This window comes from Cynoglossus semilaevis, chromosome 9, assembly GCF_000523025.1.
Source record: "Cynoglossus semilaevis isolate Cse_v1.0 chromosome 9, Cse_v1.0, whole genome shotgun sequence".
Lineage (NCBI taxonomy): Eukaryota > Metazoa > Chordata > Actinopteri > Pleuronectiformes > Cynoglossidae > Cynoglossus > Cynoglossus semilaevis.
In genome coordinates this window covers 3,242,862-3,264,996 of record NC_024315.1, presented here as the reverse complement: position 1 = coordinate 3,264,996, position 22,135 = coordinate 3,242,862, and the positions used below count along the sequence as shown (strand labels likewise).

The window sequence follows — 22,135 nt, the reverse complement described above, 5'->3', positions numbered from 1 at the left end:
GAGCGTTTCCTATCTTTCCTTGGGGACCTCAGTCCCCCCCCCCCAGTCCCTCCCCCGCCCATCGACATGTGTTTGTGACATAACTGTAAATAAAAACAGACTTTGCAACAAACATCTCTTTATATTGTTCATATGATGTCTTCCACAGGGCAGTCGGCAACATCAATATTACAGTCAGGCATTATTCACTTCCTGTTAGGGCCACAGAGTGACGTATCTCCAGCTCCTGCTGCTGTTTCACTTACGAGTCACTAGAAAATGATTGGTCAGATTCTGTCCACCTGCTGTAAGACACTGAAGAACAGGCAGCTGCGGCATCTCAGCGCCTCAGTCGGAGGAAGAAGGCATGGCGACACTCTGGGCTGTCGACAGGATAGTATTTGTCATAGAAGTCCAGGATGTACTCCTCGGCTTTGAAGCCAAACTTCTGGTACAGCAGCATGGCAGGGTTACTGGCCGACACGTGGAGCGTCACGTCTTTACCCATGCACGTCTGAAACGCACAACACACACACATGTAAGGAGGTTTTAGTTCGACCTCAGCTTTAAACACAAGTCTGTTGTTGAGCAACATTTAGCCTTCATCAATACAAACACTTTTACCACTCTCTAAACCAATCAGGAGTTGACAAACCTGGATGAGATGGTAGATCATAAAGGTTCCGATGCCAGCTCTTCTCCACTCAGGGTGAACGAGCAGAAAAGAGATGTACGCCTCATTGTACTTCACGTCTGGAACCATGAAGCCAAAACCAACGACCACCTTCTTGTAAAGGACGACAACGCTGAAGTCTGGGTACTGTAGGCACTCTGAGAGATCCACACCTGCAGAAGGAGAGGGACAGAGAAACACTGACACCACAGCAGGGACAGGAAGTGATGCAAGGTCTGAGAATGGTGTCAGCATTACCTGGCCAGAAGCTGTCATGACACATAGCATTGACGGAGGGAATGTGGTTTGGGCGGACGTAGCAGTAATCTATGGGGGCCTCGGTTTCGGGGCACCAGTCTGGATCCGACCTGTGAGGGTACGCTCTGATTTCCTTTAGTAACCGCAGCTTCAATGGTTGATTGTCATAATCCCTCCTGAAGACGAAATCAGACATGACTACTGGCACCAACACAGGACTTACTACTGGACTATGACTTCGAGGGATCACTATACACTTGACTCTTTTTCTGGCAGTTTTGTCAGTTGCGACACCCGGCACCTGCTCTATCTATACCTGATGTAGGGCTTTAGGATGCGTGAGGTGTATGGACTCTTGATGCTTTGCTCCAAACTTCCTTCTGCTCCCATCAGTCGGTGCCAAAATGACACAGATTGCTGCTGGAGCCCTCTTCTGGACGAGATATTTGTCTGCACACAAGAACACACCATAGTAAATTGTGTTCAATTCCAATAGTGCTACAATGATACAGGTGTAAATGATGCATAAAGGACCACAATCTAAAGTACCTGGAACCGGTCAAGGATGCGCAGCTCCTGGCTGTTTGTGCAGAACTTGCCCATGACTCCGCCTCCTGTCGTTGTCCCTGCCTTCTGTGCACCATAGATCCCACCTACAAGGCTGAGGGTAGCACTTACAGCCTGGTCTATGTCCAGCAGGGGGAGCCCTCTCTGCCTCTTGGCCTGGCGGATCAGCAGTTTTCTGTGGAGGCGTTTTGCCTGCGGGGTGACAGCCAAGGCCAGTGGGCAGACGTCTAAACGCCGCAGCAGCATCTTCTCCTCATACAGTGTGAGGGGAGCGTACCGTGGAGGCTGGGCGGCGCCACCGCTGCCAACTGATTTCTCTGGATGAGCCAACCTCCTGCGCTCAGGTGCTGCGGCACCAACACAAGCTCCTGCAGCAATGGACGCACCTTCATTTCGTCCCACTGCCTCCTCAAAGTCCTCCTCTCGCTCGTGACCATCATCATCTTCGCTTTCGGCTTCTCGTTTGATGTGGGGTGGAGGTGGGCGGAGCTTTTTTCTGGCAACAAGGCTCGTGCTGGGCGGTGGGATGTACTCCATCCCCGGGTCGATCATTCCCTCTGTTTCTAACTCCTCATCATCTGCAGCAAAGACAATACAATATGACTATTTTGCTTCCAAAGCTACAGTTACGACAACGATATATTATAATCGTGGACCAAGTGTTCACTCACCATGGAACAGAGCCTGTGGGGGCATGGCGTCTGGGATGAGGTCCGCCTCCGACAGCAGGCTTGGTGTAGCTGAGTGAGAGGCCGGTGTCCCCGGGGCAGAGAAGTCCGGTGAAGGTGATGGTGAGGGGCTGGTCAGTGGTGTCCTGTCTGACGAACTTAGGGAAGAAAAGTCTATGACCTCGCCCTTCTCCAGGACCAGCTCTGGCCTGCGTCCTGCACTACTGCTACGTGCTCCGCCCATTTTGACAGGTGTGGAGGAAGAGCTTCGGTCTGCATAGCCTCCCACCGCCTCCTTCTGAGCCCTCCGTATGTCCTTGGCCTCCTGAGTGCGGGAACGCTTCTCTTTTAGCTGCATTGCACTCTCCACTGGGTTTCGGGCACCACGTTTTCTCAGTCCCTCCACAGTGATGATCGGATCCAGAACAGGTTTGGTGGCTGCAGGTCAAAAAAAGTATGTCAAGTTTTTATTTATTTGCAAAATTGTCACACCCAACACAAAAGTTAGTGCAATACTTAAAAATACAATTAAAAATACTAAAAAGAAGATTACGTTTTGTTTTGGCTGCAGATTTGTCCACCTCGGGTCTAAGAGTCGGAGGCCTGTTCTGGACCAGTTTCCACCAACCAGGCTCTCCAAATTCCTGTGCTCCGGATCGGAAAAAAGCCGGACTTCCAACAGACAGGCAGCCTGCGACTGTGCTCCACCAGGTGGACGTCTTCTTTCTGTGTTATTGATTGAAGGAGTTTGATTACTGTCATTAACAGAGATTTAGTCTATTGTAATCCAACATTATTTTTATCAAAACAAGATACAAGAAAGTGGAAAAAAACTAGCCTGGTCCCAAGCAAGAAATTCCAGTGTCGACCAATGAAAGCACAGATGTCCTCCTTCCACCTGAAGTAACCCTGACGACCTGTCCCTTCTAGAGACAAGTTATACATGGCCAACATCACCACCTGCAACAATAACAATAACAGCCATACATTCCTGTTCTCGTTAGTGATACAGCCAATCAGCTTCTTCTTTTTTAATACTTTCATTAATTAGTCTAATGACCCTGTTCTCTTCTGTTGTGTGACATTTATCTGTTGTTCTTGGTGTGTCAAAGTGTGTGTGGTTGTGTTTACCTGTTGCCAGGTGAGTCTCATCCTTTCAAAACTTTCCTTTCCATCCTCTGAACAGTCCGTGCAGATGAATTTAAAGAAGTTGTCTCCTTTCAGATAACTGGGCTGTTCACCGCGTAGCTGAGCTGAACAGACACACTCAGTGTCAACATGGCCAAGTTTATTTCCATAAAAACAGTGTTTTTGCATTTCAGTTTTTATTACTAACGTCATTGGGACTTTTTATTGGATGTCTTACCAGCAGGTGTCCACTTATGGCAGCGTTCACAGTAGAAGGCCATATCTTCGCAGGCCCAGCCACCATCAGCTTCATCACCAACATCACTGGTAAGTGAATCTCCACTCTGGTCATGTGACAGATCCACAGATCCTTGATCCTCAGACTCCACAATCAGTAGTGTCTCTCCTTCCACCTCACCCTCCTCCAGACCATCAGAGGCAGACGTACAGGCTGCCTCATCTTCACCTCCAACCAGTGGCTCGCTGCTGCTGTCCATCTCTGAGCCTTAAGGACAGTGACACACCATCACAGGTCAGAGCTCGGACTTCCTGCGTTCCCGCTCTTCTTCCAGCTGTCTGGTCAGAACCTGCTGTTCTTTCAGCTTTTGCAAGTTCTCTTTCTTTCTTTCTAACCGCTCTAGATCCCTTAGCACACCGTCGCGGAGACGCTGAAAAAACAGAGACGAGTCACAAGAAAGAGAGAAAGGTCAGGGTTACGCAGCTGTGGTCGTACTCAGTACTGTCATCAGTGGACATGCAGGCTGAATTATTATTATTACTTTTATTGTTTCTGCTTTTTCAGTATAAAGCACTTTGGCAGGCCTCTGGCTATTTTAAATGTGTTATATAAATAACTCTTATTAAAAATCTTACTCTTATTAAAAATCTTATTTTTCCAACAGGATACTGTGGTTTCCAACATTGTGATCTTGATATTAAGTGTGTGACATAGTTATAAGTTGTATGCATTATGCATACGAAAATGTATCTTGCATGCAATACTAATATACAACACACAAATGAGAAAACAAAAACAAAAACGTGTCGCTCCTGTTTCTTGTACAACACAAAGATATGTTATACTTTTGAGATGATCTGAATTGTTGTTTTGTTTCTAGTAAATCCCTGGATACTACACTTCAATTCTTGTTTATGCTGGTATAATCAGTTTTAAATAACAATTTTTAATGAAAATTTGAATTTTCCACTATAAACGCAGACTTTAATTACGTATAGCCGGTGGCCACGTTCGATGGATTAACCCGGATGAAGTTGACCAAGCGTTTCGCCTGACTAAAAAAACAAACATTTATTGTTTGAAAAAAAATTATAGATGGACTACGGTAGGATGGAAAAACACAAAGCAGTAGCTTTACTAATCGAGTTCATTACATTTAACCTTCGGACATCTACGGACTTGTGTTACGCTCAGCCATTAGCCCGGTGCTGCTTGGCTTGGGTCGCCTGTGTTCGGTTACCTGTCTGTCCCAGTTCTGTTTAAGATGAACGGTTCCCACGGCGCCTATAGACAGAACCACAGAGACACCGAGGACAACCTTAGAGGCTGTAGACATCACGTTAGCTTTAGCTGCGCCCCAGCTGCCTTTTCTTCTTCACCGGAAATAACAAAGATAATTGTCCAAATACCACCCCACTGCGGCACACCCCAGTACAACACTCGTTTTAATGTCTCAGACAAAACTAAAAACGTATGTTTATTTCAGGTGTTATTGGAATAAAAAGTACAAATTAATGAAAGACAATGTTGTTACGAGTCCCATAGTTCGATAAATTTTAAACATTCAACATCATTTGTAAGATTATTGTTCTTTTAAGCTCTATCAAAAACAATGCAATGAGCAGCATAAACAGACACAATCTCACAATCATTATCTACTACTTTGAGTTAAATGTTTATTTTCATATTTGTCCCTTTTCTGCTGAACTCGTCACTGTGGTGCTTGAATGTTCCTCCTTCAACTTTTTCTTTTGTTTTCCACTTTGTTAGTCCGTACCACTGTTTGCAAATGATAATTCTGTTTGTGATATAGGCTTTAATCATCATGTTCTTTTAATATTGGCTTTGTTCAAGTTTTATTAAAAAAAGACAAAATAGCTAATTAAACAGATTAGTTTGTTTAATAATTAAAATGTTGATTTTAAAGGTAAAATAGAAGAAAAGAACTTCATTTCAGTTGTTCATTTCAACTTTACAATGTAATTGTCAAAACTAATTTGTGGACAATTTTAGAGGCCTGTAGTGCAAATGAAGCCTGTGCATTTGACAGCTCAGAAGTTGTGGGCCTGGGTCTGAAGTTTCTGTTGCCTTCTCTCCATGGCCTGCCGTTTCTTCAGCTCAATCTCAGCTGCTGTACATTTTCTTGCCACTGCAATAAAAAACAACACAAATATTAGACTCCACCCACTCTGCATCGCTGTCTTTACAAAACGTTAGACTCCACCCACTCTGCATCGCTGTTTTCTATCCCGATATTAACACTTGGATAAAAGTAGAATCTTTACAAAACTTATGTTTATGTTTTCTCACCTTGCCAAAAACATTTCTTCTAAAAAGCAAACAGTTAACTGAACATTTATTAATAAGAAAGGCTAAGGTGGGAACCCTCAAGCCTAGGATGTCCAGTGTCCTTCAGTGGACAAGCTATTGGCATCACTGGTAGCAGAAACATAGTAGCTGCTTTTGCACATTGTTACAGCACAGATTTGGTCATGAGTGTTTACTTGAACATTTACCTTTGTCTGTTGGGATGTTTGGCTTCTTAAAGTTGAAATGTTTTCTGTGAGGATTCTGAGATGATAAGGTTGTCAGCACTGCAGGAGGTGACATCAGAAAGCTGCTGCCTTTTTGCAGATGTGTTGTTCCTAATAAAGTTTTTGTTTGTGTGTTTCTAAAAGAATCCGTTACACCTGCATTGGCAGTTGTCTTGTAGACAGAGGTACCAGTGAGTACCGTGGGTGCTGGTCTACTTGACACAGAGGGACCTTTGGGGGTCACCTTGCTAGGCAAAGATTGATAATTGGCAGGCTGCAGAGGTGCTCGCTTGTTTGGCAAGCTTTGTTTGGCTGTCCCATTTTCTGACCTCTGGATGTTGTTCTCCACGTCCTCGCTCATTTCACATAGCAGGTTGTCATCAGTTGGATCGTCCCATGCTAGGTCTGATGCAAAGATGGCATCCAAATCATCATCCAGGAAGTCAGATAAACCTGTTGTTGCTAACTGAGCAGAACCTGTGTCACATGCTTTCTGAAGGCTGGGATTGGTTGTCATAAGTGCTGAGTTTGTGCCTGATTTGGAATCTAAAACATTTGATGCAGGTAAATGTGGTGTTTGTGAATTAGATCTAGATGTCTTGCTGACTTGGACATTTACATCGCTTGAAAACTGACTCAACAGACTGTCTTTCTTCAGCATTTTCAAATGGCTGTCTGTTTGAAATGTTCCTTCTCTGGTATGATGATTTGACTCAAGTTTGAAGCTTGTTCTTCTTTGCACATTTGTCTTTTTTACTGTAGAAAGAGCCAGTTTACTGTGAGCTGTATCGCCACCAGGAGGTTTTTGTGTTGAGCAGTACTTAGGAGAAATAAACTTCTGTGGATTCTGAGTCATCTCAAACACCAGAGAGTCATCAAGCAGGTCATCATTTTCCCAGTCGTCCTCAAACTTGTCATTGGCCACACTGCCATTACTGCTAATGCCTGCAGAGGGAGTTTTCCCACATAAACCTGAATCAGGTTTCACCAGAGGATCCTGAGAAAGTGGCACAGGTGTCAAGTTTCCACTAAGACGTTGTGTTGGTCCATCAAACAGAAAATCTATGTCCTCATCTGCAGGTTCGTTCACGATAACGTTGCGTGCATCATCTTGAGACCTTGAATTTATTGACGTTACTGGCAAAACGGTTGTCATCTCAAAATTCATGATGTCCTCTGACACAAGCTCCAAACTTTTTTGATGATGTATGTCAGCTCCCTCCTCATCCCGACAGAACATGTTGAAGTCAAACTGTTTGGCAAGTTTCAGCAGGTCATCCACTCTGGTCAACCCAAAGAAGAGTCGAAACAAAAAACATGAAAAAACTCATTCAGTTGTAAAACTGAGCAAAACCTATCATAAAAACTGGGTGCAGGAAAACATTCTCAGCAGATTCTGCCGTGGTTGTGTTTACTCTGAACCCACCTGGGGGATTTCTTCCTGGGTTTGGGAGTCTGAACATCCGGTGTGCATGGAATGGCAAAGCTGTCTCCAAGCCATTGTTGTAATGTCGACTCTGTAACCTCTGGTCGGCCATGCTTCAGGGGGACAAACAACACAAGTAGATGAAATAATGAACAAATGAAAAAAATTAACAAAGACTATCAACCATTTTTATTCATGTGGCTGTTTATTTCCCTCTAACCTTTGGTGCAATCCTGCTAACAATTTCTGAAATGTTCACAGCGGCAGTTGCTTGTTTCCTTCCTTTTCTTCCTGCAAATACACAATTAGTGACATAAATATTAGAAAGCAATATTGGATTTTAGCAGATTACTAAACTACAATTTTTATTTTTTAAAAGAGCAGGGGGAAGCATACCACTGAATTTACCTTTAGTTTGGGCTATTTGAGTTATTAATGATGTCAGAAAAAAATATCTTTACCATATAATGCAAGTCTTAAAGAGGAGTAGTGATCAGACGCAAAGAATATAAAGCCTTAAATGGAAATACTTCTACATTTAAAGAAATAGTCATTATTTGAATGAAAACAACTGCTTAATGTTTTAGTTTCTACCTCATCATGATGGTGAACACTGTTATCATTCGTTTTTTTTAACAAATGTGCAAAATTCACCGAGTCTGTTGGGCGAAGGAGACGCAGCGTCCCAGATGATGTCGTGGTGAAAGTCTGAGTCGCTGTGCGGAGATTCTCCTGTCAAATCAGCAGATGCCTTGGAACCCAAAATCCTGGTCGGTGTCTTAAAGTCTTCCAGAGGAAAAACAGAAATATTGATTACCAAGCTGGTACATTCGAAACTTTTAATTTGCTCAGCATTGTAACTGTATATTGCCATAACCTGGTGTGCATAAGTTATTGGTCAGTTATCTAAGTTATGTATGTATAAAGCTAATGGGATGACGACAACAACAACACAGTATAGTAAACCAGTAAAGTACAGTACACAGTAAATAGCTACACTTTAAAACGTCGAGAAACAAACTAAAATATTAGTGTTTTTATCAAGTATACGATAACAAATGGCTTCTACACACCACGTAAAAGAAACGTCACAAAACGTTTACTTTTTCCTAGACTGACAGTTGTAGTAAACAATTAACACTTACATGTTGCTTGAAAAAATAAAAAACTAGATTAGATAGAACTGTATTACTCCCACACAGGGAATCTTTTTGTAATATTGACTAAATATTCACAAATTAGATCAAGTTTTCGTAGTTGTTTACACTTGTTTACACTGACATGGGACAGACCTGCTGTTCGCTGCTGATTCTGGGACAAACCCAACTCTGGCGCCTCAACCTGGCTAAGTCTGCTCTTCCTCCTCAAGCGGTTCGGTCTGAGTTCGCTCGGTGATATTGCAACACTGGAGTCAGACCGCACGGGTCCTCGTCCTCGGTTCATTTTTCCTATTATCGCCGACGCGTTATTTTGTCATATCTTTGGACCGTCCGCGCGCCGTTTGACTGTCCCGCCATCTTGTCTTTCCCAGAATCCCTTTCGAAGTTGTGTTCAAGAGCAGTGACGCTGGGCAGCCAATGCGCAGTAGTCTGTCCCACATGCGCATACGCGAGCCTTGCACTTTTCGCTAGAAAAATAAATACATTTGGAACTAAATATCAGGAATTTCACCAGTGCTGACATCTTTGCCAAATAATAATGTAACATAAAATAATTTATCAATTTATTTATTCACCAGGAAGGCAAGTTACAGCAATAATTTACTAACTTTACAGACATATCCACACATACAATACATTTCGTAAAACAACTTACTTTTACTTTTTGGCTTTTGCTCATTAAACCAAGTGGGTCTTCAGAAGATTTTCACATTGGAGATAAAAGTAATTTAAAATCTGCCGTCAGGTATTGTAGATAATTGTTTGCATAGCCTAGGCATTCAAACAATGAAACTGTTGGAATTGTACAGAGTAACTACTGGGTACCATTAGAAGTACAACCTGAACATGGAATCGCCAGGAAGCACAGCAACATAAATAAACTGACATCTGACTCCAGCTCTGGATAAACAGCTGATTCCTCTTCAGTAGGGAACTAATAGTTAGAAACAAATGTTTGGTTGTATAATATCCTGAATTTCATAAATTGTTAGCAGGATTGCACCAAAGGTTAGAGGATTTTCCCTAGAATGTTATTTTTTTATATATTAGGTCTGTGATTTGACAGCTGACAAATCATAATGACATTTGTGAATGACAGCTACTATAATACTGATCTAGAGGAAGCCAGGTCGCTGGTGATGTATGTCTTGTTGCAAAGGATTCAAAATTCAAAAGTGAGCAGGAAGAAAAACCAAACCATGGTTGTATGACCACAGGAAGGGAGTTCAGAGGGAGACTGTAGCTTTTCACCTATCCTCATTCAGGTTTCCTGAGTGCATCCTATTTGTGTTTCCTTTAAATGTCCCTTGAAAGCAGTAGTTCTTTAAAGAAGAATTCCCCTTTCTTAAAATATATCAGAGCCAACCACAACAAATGATCTATTCTTCAAGCTACACCAATCACTCACTAAACACAGCTTCTTAATCCTTGATCTTTGAGGTAAAAACAATTCCTCAAAGCAAGACTCTTCATTATTCACATTTAAGACCATAATTAAGTTATATTATGATTCAGCCTGTACTGAAGTATAATTAAGTTATATTATGATTCAGCCTATACTGAAGTAAAAAAAAAAAACATGTATGTCCTTTTCTGTGCTGCACCAACACTAATTCAATCTTTAACCAGATCAATTCAATTTACAAACAAACAAAACAAATTGCAACAATTTGCATTGACTCTGAGGAGACAGTGACAGGCTGGATTGTCATTTTGGTATATTGTAACTGTGAAGAATAACATAACTTAATGTACTACATATATTACAAACACTTACACAAAACTCTTCAGCAGGTTTGCTCACATTTTTTTTCTGGGGGAGGAGAGGGTGGAGGGGAGGGTAATAAATAACTGTGCTGTGGGCCAGAAAATCAAATGAATGAAAAACCAGGTTAAATATTTCACGCTTTGAAACAGTGAGGCTACACCTTCACATTATATATTTGTCATGTGTTGAACAGCTGATGTTTTTGCAGTTTAAAATATCTTAGACCCTGCAGTAAATTATTTACAACGTTTCAGGTCCCACCTGGCCTGTGAACACTAGCTGCGTAAGTATAAAACACACTCTCCTGCTGCAATCCACCTGTAACTCCTGCCCCAGTCTTCAGGAAACGCAGATTAAAAGAGCAGAAAAGCAAACCCTATTTCTATCATAGGTCTGAAGTTTATCTGCATTGATGCTCCTGGTGTGTGTTTGTTAGGCGGCAGTGGCAGCAGTTTTGGGGGCGACTGTGGCTCAGTTGAACGACTCCTTGTTGATCCACATCAGCGTTCGCGTCTCGTTAGGTTTGCACTCGTACTCGATGCTGTTGAACTTGTTGCCGAACTGACAGTGCTCCCTCTTGTAGTAGTTGTAATATTTGGCCTGCCAGACGGTTTCAAATGTCCCGGCCTTCTCGAACTGGACAAAGAAACAGAGAGAGAAAGGGTTAAAAAGATAGAGAGTGAGAGAGAGAGAGAGGAAGACTTTGGTTGTCCTTTTAATCTATTTTTTGATCATTAACTTGGGTATAAATTAATTGTATGTTGTAGCTGTTGAAGTTCATTACCTCAATGCTAACTTGGACGGGCTGTCGGTCTCCGCTCTTGGTGTGAGGAACGCCCTCAGTGTCGTACAGGCCGTGGTACAGCACACAGTCCTCGTCTTTAGACTGCTGTTGCAGAGGGAAGACCACGCCCCCGATGTTCATCTGACTACAGGGTTGAAAATACAGAGATGCAGAAACGGGCAAGATTGAGTGTAAGAGATGGAGAAACAATTTTACATTCATAATCAAACATCTATAAGAGATGGAGAAACAATTTTACATTCTTTTTTTTTACATTTTCATAATCAAAAATCTTTGTTGTTTTTTGTCTTGTTTGTACAATAACATATGGTTTAAAATATGTGCAGGAACAGACATCATCTGTTCCTGCAGACTACCAAAAAATCTCTTCACTGCAGAAAGGTGAGACAGAATGAGATAAAAACAGCAACAACAACAACAAAAATTGAAATAAAAACACTTTGGTTCGTAGGAATATGTGTTGAAAATATCAAAAATTGAAATAAAAACACTTTGGTTTGTGAGAATATGTGTTGAAAATATTCCAAATAATAGTTACATCGAAAGCAAATGGACAAAAATATGTTTCATCAAAAACTCATCTAGTCTCATCTAGTAAATCCTTACATCCCACAGCATAAGATAAGCCACGCCTCTGTCAGCTGTAGCATCAGCCTAGAAAACAGACGATGGACTGAACCTCTGGATGTGTTGGCTGGTGCAACCTGCGGGCGGCGCAGCAGCACATCCTGCTGTCTTTATTATTCTCTTTATTAATTTTTAATTGCATTAACCCCTTGTCTTCCGAAGCTCCTGGTCATTTTTAAAAACAATGTATTAAAAACATAAACATATATATATTTATGTTCAAAGCGGAGGTCTTACGTAGCATTGACGGTTCCGGGTTTCACCTGCACCTCCATCTTGTATTTGGATCCAGTCAGCAGCTTGATGGTTCGAGTCTGACCGAAGCGGCTTCCGTCCACCTTGAAGAAGACCGGGCCCTCGTTGGGCTGGATCCGCAGAGACACGCAGATGGTCAGCAGTGGGGGGACGTCATCCATCCTGGAGGATCTGGAGGCTCAGTTTCTGTGCTGCAGTTGGAGGTGCAGGAGCAGGAGCAGGAGGAGGAGAAGGATGCTGCTGCGGTGGATGCAGGGCTGCGTCAAGCCGCCACAAACTACCGCGTTTCCTCTTATTTCTTTCAAAGTAAAAGCCAAAAGATGCCAAACACCATACCTGCAGAAATAAATTTAAATCGTATTTTTTTAGCCTTCAGGATGTGAAAACATGGTAAAAAACTATAAAAGTACATATTAACTAGATTTCTTTTACTTTTACACAAGCGTCAGCGATCACATAATTTTTTACTGATGAAATCTTTATATTTATTCCTTTTAAGAATAAATACAGATTAGTACTAGGTTAGAAGCAAAACTGCAATAACAATATTAGTAATAACTACAATTGATTAAAATTGTCTAAACATTGGCCAAAACCTCCCTCTCTCCCTGTCCCTCTCTCTCTCTTGTCTCTCTCTCCCTGTTTCTCTCTCCAACTCTCTCGGTCAGTGCCAGTGAATCTGAGCTCAGAGAAAGAAAAAGCGGCTTCTACAGGTTAGTGTCACATTTTACAGTTTCTTGATTATTATTGTTTTTCTACTCTTTTAACTTTCTGGTATTTTTTGGTAAAAAAAAGAATTAATTGGGGTATTAATAATAATAATAACAACAACAAAATAATAATAATAACAACAATACAAATTATATTAATACAAATAACAATATAAATGTAAACATGTGTAGTAATGATTTTATGTATTTTAAATAGAATATATTTATATTAATTATAATTATATTCTCATGTTTCACAGTCCAACTTTTTTTTCTTAAAAACATTTACACCGTGTTAAGTCTCTCAGTTTGAGTTCTGACTCATGTACAGTTGGTATTTTATCTTTGTGAATATTAGTCCTCTCACCTCCTCTTAACGGTAGGGGGTGCTACTAGAGTTTAAAGACTCGGGTCCACGAGTTGTGTTAGACTTAGACTTTCTATATTGTCATTGCACAGAAACACAAAAAACAGTGAGTCTGGCAACAAAATGTCGTTGCATGGCAACCGGAGTACACAGTACAAAGTACACAACCTGTAGGTCATGAGTAATTACAAATATAAACTAATGGTAAATATAAATATAAACGTACGGGCGTGACAAATGTAAACAGGAATAAATAAATAATAATAGCGTCTATATATGAAATAATTATGAACCGTGAAAATAAGAATAATTTACAACAGTGTTCGACCTATTACACAGTGATATTACACTGTGATATTACACTGTGATATTACACTGTGATATTACACCTGTTGTTCAGTAAAGAAAAGTGAGCTACTGTAAAACAAAAATATTACCTCTAGATAATTTCTTGAAGATGATCATTTATAGCACTTTCAGTTTTTGGGGATCGTGGTTGAGCGGTGGATATAAGAAAGGCTTATAAAATATAAAATAACATTTAAATAAAATGGTTCATTTTGAAGTAAAACATTTGCACTTCTTAGTGAAGGATGTTCTGGATTTACATCAGTCTGTTACATCACAGTGATGTCATCAGGACGGTAGTGTGTGGTATGGAGAGCTGTAATGAGTCGTTAGCGTTCTGTTTACATTTGAAATGACGTTGAGTATTTGGCCTCAGCACAGAGACGCCACATTCCTCGCACTGCCGACGATTCTGACACATGAAGAGCGATGGCGGGAAAGTCCATTAACAGGGAGACTTCAACCAATAGCTGTGATGTCATCAAACACGCCGCAAATGTGTGTTTTACTGTGTTTGAGGATGACAAATGACTGCACGTATGTGCTGTGATTGTACATACAACAGTCAGTTACTATAGTGCTACAGCCCCCGATCTGATGGTCAGGAAAAACAGTCCACATCCTGTTCACTGTTTCACTGTGTGTCCACTGCTAATCAGCAGACTCTGGAGGTGACGCTGGAACTGACCATGCTCACTTGACCCAGAATGGAGGACCAGACCAACAGCAGTTTGTCTCTGACAGACTACTTCCTGGACTACGAGGTTCCAGCTGACCAGATCCCAGACACCACCCAGAGCACGGCCTTCTTCGCGGCCACCTTGGTGATCGCAGTGGTCCTGGTGGTCATCATGCTGGTCTGCGGCGTGGGGAACTGCCTCTTCATTGCCAGCCTCGCTCGCTACAAGCAGCTGAGAAACCTGACCAACCTGCTGATCGCCAACCTGGCCGTGTCAGACGTGCTGGTGGCGGCCGTGTGCTGCCCGTTTCTGCTGGATTACTACGTGGTCAAGCAGCTGTCCTGGGACCACGGCCTCCTGCTCTGTGCCTCCACCAACTATCTGCGCACCGTCTCCCTCTACGTGTCCACCAATGCACTGCTGGCCATCGCCGTAGACAGGTGAGTTCTCTCAACACACGTCCACATCTTTGTATGTGAGATTTTGAGTCTCCATTGAAGGGTTCTGTCTGCAGATACATGGCCATCCTCCACCCACTGAGACCTCGGATGAAGTACCAGACCGCCTGCTGCGTCATCTTGACTGTGTGGATTGTCCCCGCCTTTATCTCTATTCCCTCTGCCTACATGGCCTCTGAGACACAGTACCCACACGTCCAGGGTCACACCCATAAAACCTTCTGTGCTCAGATCTGGCCCGTGGACCAGCAAGTCTACTATCGCTCGTACCTACTCCTCATCATCGCCCTGGAGTTTGTGGGCCCGGTGACGGCCATGGCCGTCTGCTACATCCAGATCTCCAGGGAGCTGTGGTTCAAAGATGTTCCAGGCTTCAAGACGGAGCAGATCCAGAAGAGGCTCCAGAGGCGCCGCAGGACCGTAGTGCTACTGATTCTGGTTCTTGTTGCTTACGTCTTGTGTTGGACTCCGTATTATGGCTTTGCTGTCCTGCGGGACTTTTTCCCTACACTCATCTCCAGGGACAGGAACTCCCTCGTCGCCTTCTACATCATTGAATGCATCGCCATGAGCAACGGAGTCATCAACACGCTCTGCTTCGTCAGTGTGAGGAACAACGCCAAGCGCCTGAAAAGAAAAGGCAACTTCCCACGGAGGTTGGTGACGTTCGTGGCCACCAAGTACACAGAAGAAGGCGAGGCACGGACGTCGTCCCTCCGAGTGACGGAGGAGGTGGATGGAGTTCGGCTGAGGTAGAGCGACTGAAGACCTACGGCAGCAACACAGAGACTGGAGAACTGAGCGTGTGCAGACGCAGCAGTCAAACAGATCACAACGCTTTATTATTGACTAGTACCTAGAATTAGTTAGCAACAACTTCAAAAACATGTGAACTAGTGAAGTGAAAAGTCATGATTATTGAGTTAATATTTAGGTTTCCTATTTCTGCTCGATTGTTGAAATGACGTCGACTGTAGGCACGACAGGTTTATCATTTAAAGAAATGTATCATTTGTAATAATAAAAATATATGTTCATTTTCTAAATGGTCATTTCTTTCCTCACAAAGAACAAAACAAGGACAAACTCAAACATACATACAGATGTGAAGCTGCACAGAAGCAATGAAAAGTTCTTCAAAAACAAGTGTGTGGACAGAGGATCATAGAGGACAATGAGAAGCTGGTGTTTCTTTACAAACTAAAGGAAGATTACCAGTTTCCTGTCATTAGTAATTAGACCATGCTTTTTTAAAATTACTTTATAAAAAAGTCTTTTAAAAAAATATTCTCACCTAATATTTGGGAGAGGTGTAGTGACGAATCCAACAGATTTTCTTATATCCAAATGTTTATGTTCATCAGCTGCTTTTCAGATCAAACTACAAAAAAACATGGAGTTTCTACTTTTTCCTCTTCAAAAAAACCTTGGCCTCCTTCTGCAGTCTTTTAATGTCTTCTTTGCCGCTGTCATCTGAGTCCACAGGGACATAATCCGAGTCCTCTCCAGTCAGGTCCTCGCTGTCGTCATCGATGAAACTGTCGTCGTACTCATCTTCGTCCTCGTCCCGGCTGAGCTTCTTCTGGGCGGCGTTTCGTGCAGCACGAGCTGTTTGGACATTTAGAGTGCGATCGTTGAATGGATGAAAAACTGAATCATGTAATATGGTCAAACTCAGAGAAGACAGAAAACTTCAAGTGGTTAAACTCACCCGGTCTCTTTGAGTGTTTGTATTCTTTCCTGTGAAGAGGATTTTTCCTAGAAGACAAAAAAAGCAGAACCAGAAAAGCACAACTGGTTTGGTTGGTATAATCTTCAAAGTCGGGCAAACACTAGTTAGCTTAGTTAAAGAAGTTGTTTGTTGCACCTGTAGCAGTCGGTGCCGTACGGACATTCAGGAAGCTCTGCCTCCTCCTCCTCCTCCTCGTCCTCCTCCTCATGGTCAGTGTCCCCGGGGTGACTGCACTCCTGAAAATGGACCGGGTTCTTCCTGAGGGAATAAAGGAACAATATGTCACCTGTTGTTAAAATATATCAAAATCCTAAAAATATATTTTCTGTATGAATATGAATCATAGTAGTGTCTCGTGTCTCGTGCACCTGTAGCAGTCCTTCCCATACGGACACGGTGTCCTCGGTTTTGGTTTTTTTGGAGTAGAGGCGGCGCTCAACCCAACAGAGTCTTCTTCTTCATTCACCTGTCCTTCACCTACCCACTTCCTGTTCTCCTCCTCCTCATCATCATCAGACTCACTGACTTCGCCCACTTGTGTCACTGTTGCAGCAGCAACAACTGGAGCGGGGGGAGGTGTCAACACTACTTTCTCATCCTTAGGAGAAAAAAACAAACAACAAATGTTTTTGATTTGTTTTCCCAGTCCTGTAGATTTCATCTGAAACTATAACTTAAATGACTCACATTCCTTCTCTTTTTCCTTGGCCGTTCCTCCTCTTCCACCTCCTCCTCACTAAACTCCACCTTCTCCGGCGAGACGGTGGCAGGGATTGGACTCTTTTCTGAGACTTTTCGTTTCTTGACTGGCTCAACTACAACAGAGAACATTAATGTTTTTACATTTTCCATTGTCTTAAACCAACCAAAGCAGGGGTGTCAAACATAAGGCCCGTGGGCCAAAGCTCGCCCACTAGGCAGTTCAATCCAGCCCGCTTGATGAATTTTGAAAGTAAGAAAAACGCACAACCACCCCATGTTATTGATGTTTTGTAAAATTAAATTCCATTAAATATGAATATTTTTTAATACACTTCAACTTCTTTGCATGCAAGCTAATGGGAAAAACATGGACTTATTCATAGGTAATAATGTAATGATTGTACTGGTCCGGCCCAGGGGGCCGTATGTGGCCCCTGAACCAAAGTAAGTTAGACACCCCTGAACTAAAGGCTTGTAACAAACAGGTAAAACATAGGCATGTGACCCACACATGTAGGAATGATACCTTTGTGTGGTAAAGCCGAGGTCTGTGTCGGTGCGATCGCCATCATCCATGCAGGTAGGACTCTCCTCCTCATTACGTTAGGAACAGTGACTACAGCGTCATCAACTTTCTCTTTGAGGGCAGCTTCTTCCTAGAGAAAAAAATAAAAAATAAACAAGACATTCAACCCACCAATGAATCCAACAAACAACTCAATTAATCCATCAATTAACATTTACAATGACCCAAAAGATATTTAAAGTTAAACCAAAAACCAATATGATAGACACAATATAAAATACTGGCCTAAACTAAGGCTTCACCTTGAAAGTCTTTTTAGCTCACCAATAAAATGACAGATGGCGACAGCCATGCTACAAAAAAGACATTATTACAAGTTAACAAACCTTCTTCTTTAAGGGCCGTTGAGGAACTTCCTCCTCCTCCTCTTCTTCTTCTTCTTCTTCTTCCTCCACCTGAGGCTGAGTCTGTCCATTCTTCTTTGGTATTGGATGAATTAAGTCCACATCTAATACAGTCTTAGATCTGGGAAATTCTTCCTCCTTTTCCTCCTCTTTGTCTTCTTCATAAGTCCGACCCGTTCTACATGAGATGACATTTGAAAAACCAGAATGGCAGCTGTTCGTCCACTGCTGTTTTCATCCTTTACTCTTCTGTTAAAAATGTCAGTCTAAAAGTGACATCAAACTGTCAATATGATCAAATTGCTAAAACAACAGCGATGATTACCAAAACAGCATAAATATATAAAAGGTTAGCAGATCTTTTCAGATCTTCAGTGAAAAAGAACAGACGGCCTGAAAACTTTCAAGTTCTTTTTTTTCGTCTTTCGAATTTAAATTTCAAACAGGCAATAGATTAAAACAACATCCTCTTCAGGTGGGTTTTTAATTAAGTCAACAGACGCTGCCGCCTCCTCACAGAGATAAAAGGTTAGTCCTGAATTAAAGAGCAGCCACTCCGTCTTCCTCTGACACCATGATTTGTTCGAGAGACTCTTCAGACGCTTTTTGATCCTAACATGATGGCTGTACCTGCGAGTGCCAGTGACTCCGCCCACAGACACCACCTTGTAGATTAGGTGTCCGGGCAGTAGGGAGAACAAGTCTCCATCCTGAAGGGGGCACCAGGAGTTCCTGGTGAGAGGTCGAGGTTCATCAGTGATGGACGACTGGACGAAGCACGGGTTCACGTGGGTCTGAGAATCAGTTCAAAAACACATGGGTTACATTTAGAATCCATTTCATTAGGAAGAGCCATGAAAACCATTATCATACCAAAGGTTGGAGCCAAAACATATTAAAAGATCTGAAAACTCAAAAAAAATGTTATATTATAATTGACTTTATTAATCCAGGGGATTACAATGCAAATTATATAAAGAACTTTTAGAAAAATGTAGGTAATCTATTTGAAAATGTGTACCTTTTGATATTGTTTAATTTAAAAAAAAGTTTCACAAATAAAATAATGACTGGTATTTATTCATTTATTGTTTATTATCTCTGAATGAGAGTTACTCAGCCCTTTATTATTTAATAAAGAAAGATGAGATAGTTACCGATTTGAGTCGCAGACGTCCATTCAGATTCTCCACCAGTGCATGTGTTCGTGATACTCTTTTATCACTGACCTGAGACATGATTAAAAAATATTAACCCTGTTACTGGTTAGCATTTTAAAAGGGACTTAAACGTCATCAACCACTTATTTTGTGTTTCAAATCCTTCGTTTTAGGTTACTTAAGTGACAATAATCGACCATGTGAGGTAGCTTTGGCCGGCCAGTAGACTGTACATGGCTTACTTTATCTATGGGCTCTGTTGTGTGCGAATGTGTTAAAGCGTAAACTGCTTTAACACATTAATATTTACGTGATTATTATACTGCAGTGTTAACTTACTCCCAACAGGGGGCCTCGGCCCAGCACCGTCTCCCCTGACGGCAGGTGAACAGCGGCTCCACCGTCCACTGGCACCAGGTCAAAATCGGACATGCTGATAAACAGGCGGGACTGGAGAGGAAACGTCACAACACCAACACCAGACAAACAGATATAAACAAACAGGAACTAAAAAGAGTTAAATAACCATTCAGACTCAGTTAGAAGACAAACAACTTTACGAATTGTTATTTCACATGTTTTTAAGCGCAGTTCAAACAGCACATTTAAAAAGAAAAGCGCTGCACAGCCATATTTACCAACTCGCTCACGGAAGTTCCTCTCCAACAAGTTGCTAACGCACTCTGGCACTTGCTACTTCCGGTCCTTCGAAATAAAATATAATGTTTTTATCCTGTGCAACGATTTCCAAGGGAATAAGCCTGCCGTCCTACTAAATCTTAATTCGATTTAACTCAAGTTTTCTGGAATTTACATGCTCTCTGTGAGTGAAAATAAAATTTTAAAAGTGGTTATCGACATGTCTCCACAGCGCCACATTTAGGACAAATATTGGTCAAATCCAATCGATTTTATTCTGTTTATTCAAAATTTATATATTTTGTGTTTTATATAATATTAAAATCCCACCTGTCAACTTCATCAGGCTTTGCCATGCTATTTTATTTTGAATCTCTGTACAAAATATAAAATATTAATATAACTTTACATCCATTTTAAAGCCTGTAAAGAGACCATAATCAAAACTTTGGGTAGTTGAAGAATATTATGAAAAAAAAAGAAGTACGCTGTTCCGCCATACAATCATGTACTTATAATACTGAATACAAAGTCAAGTAAATTTAAAGCGGAAGAGAGGACCGTACGGCGCCTGCGTGCTCTAGCACGCCCACTGACGTTTCTCTGAGTATAAACAGCGTCCAGACGTTTAAATGTCAGCTTCGAGACGGAACCGCTACAAACATCGGTAAGAAACAAGGGATGTTTGCTCAGGATGATCTCAACTAGCTAATTTCTGAACTAGCAATACGTTTTGTTTGTTGTTGTTTTTTAAAGAAAAGAATACGCTCGATCTGAATAATGTAACATTTGAATCTTCGAAAATGGTAAGAATTGAAGCCATGAGTGTTAGCCGTTGGTTACGGTTTACGCCAGTCACGTCAATATTTGTTAATGATTCAATGAAATAAATTATCAGATTTAAAAAAAAACAGCAGTAAACGATATCTCGTCACGGTAGCCGGGCTGTTTTCTTTTAAAGCCCAAGTCACGTGTCCTTGCACGGAAGGGGCGGTGCCTGTGCCCGGTTAAATATGACGTGTATGCATTTTCTACGTTCATTGTCTGTAGTGAATAAACACATATACACACACTAGGGCTGTCAGTGTTAACATGTTGATTATGATTATTAAAGGAACAATTTAGTTTATTTGCATACTGCTGAAACAGAAATACAAATACCACGTAAATGTATGTGTTCACACTTGTTTTTATTAGTGACAAATCCAAATGAATTAATAATATGGGTAAAAATTAAATTATTTAAAATAATTATTTACAACTTTTATTTTATAATATTTTTTCGTTTATTTATTTTTTTTATTTGTGGAAAAAAAAGTTTGTGGAATTTTCCTATCCCTGCTTTAGGAGAGAATGTCTGACACGTCTCCATATCCTCCACAGGTCTAAAACGGTTATTATGCAGCATGACTTCACAGGAAATTCACCTGTGTTCCTTCTCTGTGAAGGACAACCGTCCACATTTGAGAAAGCTCCTTCTCTAAACTTTGTAGAAACACTGCCGACAGAAATGAGCGTGAAGATCTTTGGTGAACTGGACATGCCCAGTCTGTGTCAGGCCTCACAGACCTGCAGGCAGTGGCGGGACATCATTGAGGACAGTGAGCAGCTGTGGAGACAACAGTGTCTGCTGGTCAGAGCTGTCTGTCAAAGAGAAGTGGACAAAGACAGAAGGGATGGCATGTCCTGGAAGGTACTTCCTGTCTCGTGGCTTGTTTTTAGTCTTTTTTATATTCTTATTTTCTACATGCTCTAACTTGGCTACTGTCTCTTCAGGTGACCCTGGTGCGTAACTATACGCGCAGCTGCGTGAAGAATGACTGGCTGAGAGGACGTTACAGTCACGTGAGGTCAGCAGACGAGCTGAGGGACAGGATAATGGTGCCGCTGGATGTGGAGTCTTGGGGTGAAATCCTGCAGGCTGAACTGGACAGATGAGACAGGAACGACCACTACATGTTTTTCTCAGCACACTCACACTGTGCTTTTTCAAACTCTTATTTTTTTTTTTAAATATATTTTGTACATATGTGTTAAAAAAATGGTGAATGCTGGTGATATTTTGTACATATGTGTTAAAAAAATAGACGGTGAATGCTGGTAGCAAAATACTTTTTTAAATGAACTGTACTGTAAAGCTATTTTTTCTTTCAAAAAACAATTCTGATGCAATAAATCACATTTTGTGAAGCAACTTAAAAAAAAATCACGAATGGCTTAAAAATGTGTGATTTTGTTGTTCCAATTTAATTTCACAGAAAAAATCTATTTATGTATTTATCTATTCATGAATAGAAATCACATCCAAATTACAGAAACAAAA

At 41.5% G+C, this 22,135-nt stretch overlaps 7 protein-coding genes across 11 annotated transcripts; 2 read left to right on the top strand and 5 right to left on the bottom strand.

Annotated features, from left to right (window-relative positions):
* Positions 1-101: 101 nt before the first annotated feature.
* kat14 (lysine acetyltransferase 14) lies at positions 102-3,805 on the bottom strand. Its single transcript, XM_008316495.3, has 10 exons — positions 3,512-3,805; positions 3,277-3,398; positions 2,984-3,105; positions 2,699-2,871; positions 2,149-2,583; positions 1,460-2,055; positions 1,227-1,360; positions 911-1,086; positions 635-825; positions 102-493 (listed from the first exon to the last, which is right to left on the bottom strand). Exons 1-10 carry the CDS (start codon positions 3,768-3,770, stop codon positions 320-322), a joined length of 2,382 nt encoding a protein of 793 aa, XP_008314717.1. The 5' UTR covers positions 3,771-3,805; the 3' UTR covers positions 102-319.
* Positions 3,769-4,909, bottom strand: pet117 (PET117 cytochrome c oxidase chaperone). Its single transcript, XM_008316496.3, has 2 exons — positions 4,752-4,909; positions 3,769-3,941 (listed from the first exon to the last, which is right to left on the bottom strand). Exons 1-2 carry the CDS (start codon positions 4,845-4,847, stop codon positions 3,807-3,809), a joined length of 231 nt encoding a protein of 76 aa, XP_008314718.1. The 5' UTR covers positions 4,848-4,909; the 3' UTR covers positions 3,769-3,806.
* Positions 4,910-4,975: 66 nt separating this feature from the next.
* Positions 4,976-9,037, bottom strand: etaa1a (ETAA1 activator of ATR kinase a). Its single transcript, XM_008316494.3, has 6 exons — positions 8,764-9,037; positions 8,126-8,257; positions 7,692-7,762; positions 7,472-7,584; positions 6,028-7,328; positions 4,976-5,660 (listed from the first exon to the last, which is right to left on the bottom strand). The coding sequence occupies exons 1-6, from the start codon at positions 8,912-8,914 to the stop codon at positions 5,563-5,565; spliced, it is 1,866 nt and encodes a 621-aa protein (XP_008314716.1). The 5' UTR covers positions 8,915-9,037; the 3' UTR covers positions 4,976-5,562.
* A 1,152-nt stretch (positions 9,038-10,189) lies between these two features.
* On the bottom strand, positions 10,190-14,328 carry cnrip1a (cannabinoid receptor interacting protein 1a). Of its 2 annotated transcripts, none has more exons than XM_025058880.1 (4): positions 14,200-14,328; positions 12,069-12,422; positions 11,184-11,328; positions 10,190-11,035 (listed from the first exon to the last, which is right to left on the bottom strand). In XM_025058880.1, the coding sequence occupies exons 2-4, from the start codon at positions 12,245-12,247 to the stop codon at positions 10,871-10,873; spliced, it is 489 nt and encodes a 162-aa protein (XP_024914648.1). In that variant the 5' UTR covers positions 12,248-12,422; positions 14,200-14,328; the 3' UTR covers positions 10,190-10,870. The 2 variants fall into 2 exon arrangements, with proteins under 2 accessions (XP_024914648.1, XP_016890640.1); XM_017035151.2 differs by lacking the exon at positions 14,200-14,328 and adding an exon at positions 13,857-13,986.
* prokr1a (prokineticin receptor 1a) lies at positions 14,194-15,417 on the top strand. Its single transcript, XM_008316506.3, has 2 exons — positions 14,194-14,631; positions 14,706-15,417. The coding sequence occupies exons 1-2, from the start codon at positions 14,219-14,221 to the stop codon at positions 15,403-15,405; spliced, it is 1,113 nt and encodes a 370-aa protein (XP_008314728.1). The 5' UTR covers positions 14,194-14,218; the 3' UTR covers positions 15,406-15,417.
* On the bottom strand, positions 15,283-19,958 carry aplf (aprataxin and PNKP like factor). 3 transcript variants are annotated; one of them, XR_003050699.1, is made up of 12 exons: positions 19,812-19,951; positions 19,513-19,623; positions 19,171-19,242; positions 18,644-18,807; positions 17,996-18,191; positions 17,610-17,739; positions 17,069-17,196; positions 16,750-16,979; positions 16,517-16,639; positions 16,361-16,407; positions 15,944-16,257; positions 15,283-15,418 (listed from the first exon to the last, which is right to left on the bottom strand). XR_003050699.1 is itself a non-coding variant. In XM_025058877.1 (11 exons), the coding sequence occupies exons 2-11, from the start codon at positions 19,603-19,605 to the stop codon at positions 16,052-16,054; spliced, it is 1,389 nt and encodes a 462-aa protein (XP_024914645.1). In that variant the 5' UTR covers positions 19,606-19,623; positions 19,812-19,951; the 3' UTR covers positions 15,456-16,051. The 3 variants fall into 3 exon arrangements, 2 of the variants coding, with proteins under 2 accessions (XP_024914645.1, XP_024914646.1); XM_025058877.1 differs by lacking the exon at positions 15,283-15,418 and having other exon boundaries at positions 15,456-16,257; XM_025058878.1 differs by lacking the exons at positions 15,283-15,418; positions 16,517-16,639 and having other exon boundaries at positions 15,456-16,257; positions 19,812-19,958.
* A 365-nt stretch (positions 19,959-20,323) lies between these two features.
* On the top strand, positions 20,324-21,863 carry fbxo48 (F-box protein 48). Of its 2 annotated transcripts, none has more exons than XM_008316489.3 (3): positions 20,324-20,479; positions 21,196-21,505; positions 21,589-21,863. In XM_008316489.3, the coding sequence occupies exons 1-3, from the start codon at positions 20,445-20,447 to the stop codon at positions 21,748-21,750; spliced, it is 507 nt and encodes a 168-aa protein (XP_008314711.1). In that variant the 5' UTR covers positions 20,324-20,444; the 3' UTR covers positions 21,751-21,863. The 2 variants fall into 2 exon arrangements, with proteins under 2 accessions (XP_008314711.1, XP_008314712.1); XM_008316490.3 differs by lacking the exon at positions 20,324-20,479 and adding an exon at positions 20,485-20,618.
* Positions 21,864-22,135: the final 272 nt, after the last annotated feature.